This window comes from Ctenopharyngodon idella, chromosome 20 (assembly GCF_019924925.1).
Source record: "Ctenopharyngodon idella isolate HZGC_01 chromosome 20, HZGC01, whole genome shotgun sequence".
In the NCBI taxonomy this organism is placed as follows: Eukaryota; Metazoa; Chordata; class Actinopteri; order Cypriniformes; family Xenocyprididae; genus Ctenopharyngodon; species Ctenopharyngodon idella.
In genome coordinates, this window is record NC_067239.1 from 7,502,170 (window position 1) to 7,512,512 (window position 10,343).

The 10,343-nt window shown below is 34.0% G+C and overlaps 1 protein-coding gene across 2 annotated transcripts; it reads right to left on the reverse strand.

Annotated features, from left to right (window-relative positions):
- Positions 1-607: 607 nt before the first annotated feature.
- Positions 608-10,343, reverse strand: stxbp6l (syntaxin binding protein 6 (amisyn), like). 2 transcript variants are annotated; one of them, XR_007926727.1, is made up of 8 exons: positions 10,081-10,343; positions 8,497-8,664; positions 8,242-8,372; positions 7,918-8,167; positions 7,721-7,819; positions 4,059-4,243; positions 2,168-2,300; positions 608-1,409 (listed from the first exon to the last, which is right to left on the reverse strand). XR_007926727.1 is itself a non-coding variant. In XM_051874012.1 (7 exons), exons 1-7 carry the CDS (start codon positions 10,187-10,189, stop codon positions 2,280-2,282), a joined length of 963 nt encoding a protein of 320 aa, XP_051729972.1. In that variant the 5' UTR covers positions 10,190-10,343; the 3' UTR covers positions 608-2,279. The 2 variants fall into 2 exon arrangements, 1 of the variants encoding a protein (XP_051729972.1); XM_051874012.1 differs by having other exon boundaries at positions 608-2,300.

The window sequence follows — 10,343 nt, forward strand, 5'->3', positions numbered from 1 at the left end:
AATCTACCCAGCTATGTATATGTATATGTGTGTGTGTGTATGTGTGTATGTGTGTATGTGTGTGTGTGTGTGTGTGTGTGTGTTATATATATATATATATATACACACACACACACACACACACACACATACACACACATTTTAAAGTTAAATAATTACAAAGTAGCTTAGCTTTAAGTGAAATGTTTAATTGGTAAATAATAATAATAATAATAATAAAACAATATATAATGAAAGCATGAATTTCAGAATGAAAGTAATATTGAAGAATCCAGGATTTTTCTTAGATTTTTTTTTTCTTTATATGTTTGGTTTGAAAGTTTTAGGGGAGTAAAAAAAATGCTAACTAAATTTCGTGTTTGAGATTTTGATTAACATAGTTTCAGTGTGGTCTCAGACACTACCCTACTGTAAATACATATTGAAACATAAATTTGACACAGAGAGAGAGAGAGAGAGAGAGAGAGAGAGAGAGAGAGAGAGAGATCCACTGAAAGATGCTTGTCTGCAGCATGTTGAACTGGTTGTGTGTGAGTGCCCTCTAATGGTGAGAATGCGCACAGACAACCACTACATATATTTTGTGTAATAATAGGCATTACACAAGTTGGTCCCATTTCATTTATTGCGCAAATGATGGGCGTTTACATATTTAACATGTTATTAAATGCGGACAAGAGCACAGTCAAAGACAAGGACAAATCAAATTCTCTGTTACACACATATTTAAATACTTAAATCGAAAACAGCATAAGGAGAACAGCAGAAAGCAGGAAGCATCACGCATGCAGGGTATCCGACTCCATGCGGAAAACGCCCTCTGGTTTCTCATGACATGTTGCTCCTGCTACTGACGATCACAATCACAAACAAACAAGGAGGACTGACTATTATCACATTACACAGTATTAGGAGACCAAGACAGAAGAACAAAAATGTGTTATCCACACACATTCACATTCAAATGGATGAACATTGTGTTCATAATGAATAGCTGTAATTATAAAACAGCTTGCAGCATCTCTAATGAACTTAAATCTAAAAAGCAGATAAAAGCAGCCTCCTCATGCGACCAGAATGGATCTGAACATCAGAGGGAAGGTACCGTCATTCATGGGTATATCATCTGAATGTGTTGTTATACACATAACTACTGTTGCACAAATATTGAAGTAACATTCCTCTGTTAAAGTAACCAATATCATCTGTAAGAATCTGTCTGAAACTCCATTAAATATGAAAAATATTAAACAAGTAATGCAGTTATACTTTCAGTACTGAAAAAGAATAAATAATAAAAAAAAATAAACTACAAAGTCATTATAGGTTCAGAAAAGAAATAAAGTGCTAAACCTGCATTAAATTAGTACACGTTACCAAAAGTGAACCTCAACCTCATAAATGGCAATCTGAGGAAAAAAAAAACAAAAAAAAAACGTCATACTGTGTACATACAAAAGTAAAAAGAAAAGAAAAACAAAAACACCTTAAGCCCATAGTTCAGTGATTTTAGCGGGATTACAATATGAAGCGGTACTATTAGTGTATAGCTTGCAGAATAAAAATTAATTCACACTTAGCCAAAACTAAAAAGAGATTTGAAATTATTAGTCAAAAGAAGTGCAGCAATTCTCCTTTCATTTCAATGCAGTCTATTACTTTAAAGGAGGTCTTAAAGGGATAGTTGAACCAAAAATGAAAATTCTGTAATTTACTCACCCTCAAGTTTTTCGAAACATGTACGAGTTTCTTTCTTCTGTCGAATACAAATGATGATATTTTGAAGAATGTTGGTAGTAACCAAACAGTTTCTGGTCCCCATTGACTTCCATGGTATTTTTTTTTTTATTTATTTTTTTTTTTAGTTATCATCATTCTTCTACTTGAGGGTGAGTAAATGACAGAATTTTTCATTTTTGGGTGAACTATCCCTTTAAGACAACTGCCACCACAAAAAAAAAAAAAAAAAAAAAAGACAATTTCAATTATCTCATAGAATTACAGCCACTGCTACTGCAGAAAAATGAACAGATCTGACAGAACAGCATGACACACACCACATCACAACTGCTTGAATTGCTCAGTGGCTTGCAAAAATAAAATAAAATAAAATAAAGAGTCCAGTCTGCAGGTGAGGAGAAAACTAATGCAACAAAATTTGCCTTACACTCAAAATCACAATCTGAGTTAGATGAAAAGCTGCATTTCAAAATATCCGGCGACCAGATGATTAAAAGTTAAGTTTCAAAAGGTTTCTTGGCAGGCCATCCAGAACACCTCTAAATCTGCTTCAGAGCCATCTGAGGGAATAAAGGAAAATGTGATGCTTAATATTATTCATATTAAATATAATTCACTGAAATGGCTACTAGTTATACAGAATGATTTTTTTTTTTTTTCCCCAAATGGTTCAACCCATCCATAACTGGGTCTGACTAGTTTAGTGTCATTTAAAAAAAAAAAAAAAAAAAAAAAAAAATCAAGGATGAATTAAATTCGCGCAGACATAAATAAATAGTAACTTGTACATCGTTACAAAAAAGTTTTTGTACAAAATAAATTTTCTATTCATCAAAGAATCCTGAAAAACGGTTTCCACAAAAATATTAAAGGGTTAGTTCACCCAAAAATGACAATTATGTCATTTATTATTCACCCTCATGTCGTTCCACATCCGTAAGACCTTCGTTGATCTTCGGAACACAAATTAAGATATTTTTGATCAAATCCGATGGCTCAGTAAGTCCTCCATTGTCTGCAATAACACTCCCTTTTTCAATGCCCAGAAAGCTACTAAAACATTTAAAACAGTTCATGTGACTACAGTGGTTCAACCTTAATATTATAAAGCGACAAGAATACTTTTTGTATGCCAAAAATAACAAAATAGCGACTTTATTACACAATATCCAGTGAAGGGCGATTTCAAAACGCTGCTTCATGAAGTTTCGAATCTTTACGCATCATTTGTCTCGAATCAGTGGTTCAGAGCGCCAAAATCACATGAATTCTGTAAACGAGGCTTTGTTACGTCATAAATGTTTTAAAAACTTCAATAGTTCACGTGACTGTGGCAGTTTGATACGCGCTCCGAATCACTGATTCAAAACCTATGATTCGTAAAGAATCGAAGCTTCATGAAGCATATTGTGGAATAAAGTCGCTGTTTTGTTATTTTTGGCACACAAAGTATTCTCGTCACTTTATAACATTAAGGTTGAAACACTGTAGTCACATGAACTGTTTTAAATACGTTTTTAGTAGCTTTCTGGGCAATGAAAAAGGGAGTGATATTGCTGTCTATGGAGGCCTCACTGAGCCATCGGATTTGATCAAAAATATCGGTAATACTTTATTTTAGGGTCTTTTAACTAGTTGCTTATTAGCTTGCATATTACTAGAATATTGGCTATTTATTATTACTTATTAAGCACATATTAATGCCTTATTCTGCATGACCTTATTCTACATTCTTAATCCTACCCCATACCTAAACTTAACAACTACCTTACTAACTATTAATAAGCAGTAAATTAGGAGTTTATTGAGGGAAAAGTCATAGTTAATAGTTTATATGTGTTCCCTATACTAAAGTGTTACCAAAATATCTTAATTTGTGTTCCGAAGATCAACGAAGGTCTTACAGGTGTGGAACGACACAAGGGTGAGTAATTAATGATATAATTTTCATTTTTGAGTGAACTAACCCTTTAAGCAGAACAACTGTTTTCAACATTAATAATAAGAAATGTTTCTTGAGCAGCAAATCAGCATATTAGAATGATTTCTGAAGGATCATGTGACACTGAAGACTGGAGTAATGATGCTGAAAATTCAGGTTTAAATTACATTTTAAAATATTAGAATAGATCTGTTCTGGTACATTTTAATGGTTTAAATAGTTAATATTTTAATTAAAATACTGTTTATTAAAAAAAAAAAAAAAACTACAACTGTGCATCACTGACTAGTAGTTCATATGGCAGTGCGAGGTTTCATGAACCTTAAGCAGTTAATTTCGAGTGAATCAGAGTGAATTGGTCCTGCGATCAGCTCACCTTCTGAGCTGCTTCTGCAAACTGCTTGGCTCCGTGGAACATGTGGCTGGTCTTCTCATCAGTCCTCATCAGACGCTCCCCACGCTCACTCAGAACCTGACTGGCCCTCCGCATTACATTTCCCATCTTCCTCACCGCCGGAGGGGACGGGCTTCTCCTGCTCCTGGATGCTTTAACAGCAGGTGCTGTGGAAATAAGCAGAAACACACATGAGCATTGTGTCCAAAAACTCTTATTTTACACATTTACTATATTAGATACTAAATAGACTTATATTTAATATGGAAGACTTAATATTAGTGGGATTCTGCTCTGGAATAAAGCTGCTGTTTTCTGTAAGGACACATAATAATATTTATAATATTACAAAAGATTCATCAAATCTATTCATCAAAGAATCCTTTAAAATGTATCACAGTTACTAGAAAAATATTAATTGGCACAACTGTTTTCAACATTGATAATAATAAGAAATGTTTCTTGAGCATCAAATCAGCATATTAGAATGATTTCTGAAGAATCATGTGACATTGAAGACTGGACTAATGCTGAAAATTCACATTTGCATCACAAGAATAAACTACATCTTAAAATATATTCAAATAGAAAAGTGTTATTTTAAATTGTAATATTTTACTGTATTTTTGATCAAATAAATGAACAAGAAGAACAAAAATGTCTTGGTAAGCATAAAAAAAAAGAAAAAAGATCAAATTGGCAGTAAGATTCCAGGTCAAAAGTAGGATTTGCTGCATTATGTAATACTTGTTATTTATTATCCATGCAAATTTATTTATTTTTTTTTCTATTGGCATGGCCACCATACTACACACAGTACTATTTTGACAAATATAAAGGCCTTTTCTCACCAAAAGTGAAATAAGCCTCAGGCTGAAGGAAACGCAAATTCATGCCTGTACAGTAAAGGGCGCAGCTCAAACAAACCTTTCAGCTGTGCTGCCATTCTAGACTGGAGAAGAATAAGGGCGCATGAGAAGAAAGTTAAACACTCTCAAAGATCAGCAGCAAAGACATTGCTTAATAAAGTCAGATTAAATACATAAAGTATATTTGTGTTATTTAACATTATTGCAGGTTTGTGTAATATTCTGAGTTTGTATTTCACTGTTTTTATTCATTTTAAAGGGGACCTATTATTCCCCATTTTACAAGATGCAAAATAAGTCTCTGATGTCCCCGGAGTGTGTATGTGAAGTTTTAGCTCAAAATACCCCACAGATAATTTTTTATAGCATGTTAAAATTGACACTTTTTGGAGTTGAGCAAAAACGCGCCGTTTCAGTGTGTGCCCTTTAAATGCAAATGAGCTGCTGCGCTCTGCCTAAGAGGGTGGAGCTTCAAGAGCTGATTCTCCGGTGTCAGGATTCAGTCAGGACGCACTATAATGTCAGAAACTGTGAATATATGCTGCATGGAGATCGAACAGGTATAGTTTAGTTCAATTACGATTAGAACTTATATTGTTCTTATTCTTGTTTTTATCCACTATTACTACAAGCCTGTTGTACTGGACCCCGTTCGAGTTTACCGATGAGTTTTATGACATTTATTGTACTTCACACAAAATATGAAGTGTCCGTTTTCACTCTAGAAAATCACTGTAAGAGCTTAATAAAACACACTGCAAGTGGGCATTAAAATATTATCCATAAACTCTCTCTCTCTCCCTTGCATTATCATCAACATACACAGCGAAGTACACAGAAACACTCGTTACAACTAATAGTAAACAATTATATATAAAGACCTTATGCCTTTTTGGGTGGTGCTTAATAAACTGCTAAACTTTATATCCGTAAATCAACTCCGATGAACTGTAATAAAGTGTTCTCACCTTCATTACTGTATCCAGTATCACTCTGGAGACTGTAAGCTGGATCACGAACAGTTTACTGATATATGCTTGAGTAACAACTTTTTAGCACAACCTCTGTTTTGTATTGTCCCTTTGTATTGACATTCGTTTACAAAGCAGTCCAGTGTGAAATGATTCGCGCAGACATAAACGAATTTCAGTAGTTGAGGGAGCATTTTCTTCGAAAACAAAATTAATCCACCTCATCTTCAGCAGCTCAGATTTCAGGTGTAAATGGAGAGAGCCATGTGGATTAAATGTCTGCTCGCATTCAGTCTAGAACTACAATAACCATCACGTTCACACAGCGCACACAACACCTCTGCACTTACTCCTGATTTCTCACAACATGGGGAGAAGAGAGGTGTCAGTCAATAAATGAGAAAAAGTAACTTTACTTTTGAAAAAGTAAGTCAGATATTTTGTTGTAAATTTAAAGTAATGCATTACATTAATAGTTACTTGAAAAAGTAATCTGATTACGTAACGTGCGTTATTTGTAATGCGTTACCCCCAACACTGATTGTAATTAGAGTAATTTGTATGGTGTGTGAAGTTGTGTGAACACATATGTACTTATTTGTTTGCATATACTTATTTGTTCTTTGGATCAGAATCATATACACTTGAAATGCAATTCTGCAATTAACTAATCTCATTAATTGCAAAAAATCATGGTAGTATGTGACTAGAGCTGAGGTGTGTGGACTGGCACATTGCATTTTGCGCCTCCAGAACAGCTTGGCACCTCTCCCATTCATTACACACCATTCATCCATGATCCGCTGTGAAGGCTGGTGCCACTTCACTCATCTCCGCTCCTCTCCCCCTCCTCAACGCCTGTCTTTGTGTCCCCGCGCATGCCTTCATCTAAACAAAGTGGCCTCTGAACTAATCGGCCTCCCATTTTGCAATGGAGCCATTCTCCACCACTGCCGAGAGATCTATCACAACACTACAAACAACCACCCGACGACGGGGCCGACAAAGCACCCTCTCTTCCTGCCTGGACGCTGACTGATCTGACCCACACAACTCCACAGACAGGAAAGGATGGAAATAAACGGCAATTGCCTAAAAGATGCATTTGTACGACATTGTCTAGGGGTCAGTGATGTTCATTTTTTCTAGTAAATGAAAATGCAATTCATAAATACACAATGACTTGAATACACCTCTTTAATGATGAGCATGTTTATCAGTTCTAAATAAATTTACATTTTTTGGAGCATAAAGTCAAAAATGTCAAGGTAACAACTATCCTGATCTCATAATGAAAAAAAAAAAAAAAAAAAAAGAATGAAAATACTGAAAAGAAGCCATTCAATTATGACAACTAATTATATATATATTATATATATATGAAAATTATTATTATACAAAATTAGCATTCTAGAAAAAAATCTTGAAATAACAATATAATTAATTATTATTGTTAGAAAAATAAGCATTCTTGAAAATTAATTTTTTTAAATAATATTTACATTAGCAATAACATAAATAACAATAACAACAACAAAAAGCATTCTTGAAAAAAAATCTTGGAAAAATCAAAATATTTTATATAAATAATAAAATAATAATATAAAATAATGTTAAAATAGAATGTTTATTAATGTGTACCCATACTGTAAATGATTTCAAGGTATTAAAATAATCTTTTTACTTGATAGTTGCACCACCAACTTTCAATTTGAATTTTTTTTAATGTACAAATGATTTTCAAAACAATAAGACACTAAGGTGATTTCAGTTAATTTGGAAACACACACACACACACACTAACCTTCACGCTGAACCCGACCCTGGTTTGCAGTCATACTGTTCTTCATTCTATTCAAAAAAATCTTGCAGCGGTAGATGACCATATTAACAGAACAAGCATCTAAAATATGGAAACATACATTTTTGTTTTGTTACAGATCTCAGGTTCTCCATACTGTACATATTAATTCTTCAGTCCAGCTTTTTGAACCCACTTACCTCCCATCAGCTTTTGCTGACAGTTGACAAAGTTAGTTTGGCACGGAGCACCAGGGCTCTTCTTGGTCTCTGGAGCTCCTGGTATCTTCTGTTCTCCAGGGGATGCTGGGTTGTCTTGGCCATGCTTTGCCTCCCAGTAGTTCTGACAAGCATGGTACAGAACTTGCACAAACATGCATTTCTCTGCAGCTGAGCTGGCCACCCATTGATCAGTGGAGCGATCGAACACTAGGTCGAACTCAGGAGTGTCCTAACAAATATTCAGAGGAGTCAAAATAATGGAATGTACTGGAACATAAAAACTGCATTTAGAAATTGGGTCACCTTATCAGGGTTGATGCCATTGACCTGGCGAAGCTGCTCCACAGACCACTGAGACCTTTTAGCGAGCTGTCGTGTGCCCTGATACCTCTTAACTTTGGTGATGAGGACTTGAGCTGGTCTGCTGTTAGTAACTACATGGAAACATGAGTCAATAATGTCCCAATTAAACTTCAAGACTTCACATTGCTCAATAAATGTATACATATTTTTCAAACTCACTAGTTTAGAGACTTAAAGTATATAAAAACACATTACCTGACAAGCAGAGAAAAGTTAAGTAGTCCTTCTTGCGGCCTGCATTGAGAAACGACAGTCCCTTCCTCTTCGTCCTTCTCCTCACCTCAATGGCTACCAGTAACTTTTCACCTCTTGGGACAAAGATCTCACGGCTGATTGCTGACTGAATGTTCATCTTCAAAATGCCTGGAAAATATTTCCACAATATATGAACAATGAATGAATTTTTGTGCCCAACACTAGAAAATATTGGAATATATAATTTAAACCAAATGACAACTATACAGTGCCGGCAGTGGTGGGTAGTAACTGATGACATGTAATCTGAATTACAAAAATGAAGTACTTGTAATTAGATTATATTACATTTTAAGATACTCATAATTAGACTACAGTTACTTTTCTATTGATTACATGATTACATGTCATTGCATATCTAATCAGCTCCTGATGAACACATTAATTATTATTTGAATTATCATTCAGTGAGTCGTTTATCCATGTATTACTGTCTTTGGAAGGCTTTTGCCTTTCAAACAAATGTACAAATATACATCATTTCATATTTACTGTACATGCAATGCATGGATTTTTTTTCAACTTTTTTGTCAGCTGAACCTCTTTGCTTTTAATATATTTACTTGAAGTAAGCCCTGAGATTTAAGTTAATATGTTAGGTCAATAATAAAATTAAGTAAATAATAAATAATAATAAAATTATGTTCACGATTCTCTGATGTACTCTGATGCATGTCACGTGACATGCAGGTAAACTTCTTTTATTATTTTTCTAGCAAATGTTTTATTTTGGTTGTTTTTATTTTAAAATTTTAAATTACTCAATAGCTTTTCATTAAACTTACAAACCCCAGTCTTGGAAACCCTGACGTATTGTAATATTTAATGCACGTCATGTTGTTGATAACAAAGAATGTAATATATTTTCTTTCTCTTTTGTATTTTTATATCAATATGGTACAAGATTATCCTATTCAAATTAATCCGTCAAAAGTAATCTAAAAAGTAATCAAAAAGTAGTCAGAATACATTACCTAAAATGAGTAATCCAGATTACTAAACATAATTTGTCATGTAATTTGTAAGTAATCTACACTGTAAAAAATTATTTTCATGATTTATCACAACTTTTTTTCTTTTGTCAAATCAACTTAGATAATTAATGTGGTTCAGATAACATAATATTTTGAGTTTCTGTTGATTAAACCAATTACCTTCATTGTATTAACTCAAATTTTTAAATTTCAAATAACTTAAAATTAAGGCAATTTTTTTTTTTTTTAAGTTAAACCATTTTTTTTTACAGTGTACCAGCACTGCATATATATATATAAGGTAGCCTATATTTAGAAATATCCACTAAATATTCATTAAATATAGTCAAAAATGGTATTTTATTTTACATTTTAACTAACATTTTTAAATCATTTAACGTACGAATGTTAAATGTTTTTGTTAAAAAGTTTATAAATGACAGACCTCTTGCTAGGTCAGCTGTTGCTCTAAAAGGTTTCCAAACACAGAACAACTTTATGCATTCGTAAAACTACACAAATCCTTGAATAAAGAGATGAAACAACACACCTTCTGCTTGATCTTCCTGAGGCTTTCTTCCTCCCTCGAGCCCTGAAGAGCGGTGAAAAGTTTTCAGCAGCCCAGTCTGTCTGCGCCTCAAGCCATCTTTATCCTGCATGTGGTCTAATGAGAGACTGCTGGGCGTGTGGTAAGTCCCGAAGAAAACCCACAGGCTGTGTCCTCTATTCTAGTGAGCTGCCTACTGAGAGAGCGCTTCGGGGCTCATACACGCGTCTGAGTCAGCTGAGCTCAAACATGCTGCCTAGATTAAC

Bases quoted from the DNA above. Each gene is read 5' to 3' on its own strand.
- stxbp6l (XM_051874012.1), bottom strand. From the start codon at position 10,189: ATGCAGGATAAAGATGGCTTGAGGCGCAGACAGACTGGGCTGCTGAAA. The intron at 7,820-7,917 runs GTAAGTGGGTTC...TCCATATTTTAG, and splicing joins TCAGCAAAAGCTGATGGGAG to ATGCTTGTTCTGTTAATATG. The intron at 4,244-7,720 runs GTTAGTGTGTGT...TTATTTCCACAG, and splicing joins GGGTCGGGTTCAGCGTGAAG to CACCTGCTGTTAAAGCATCC.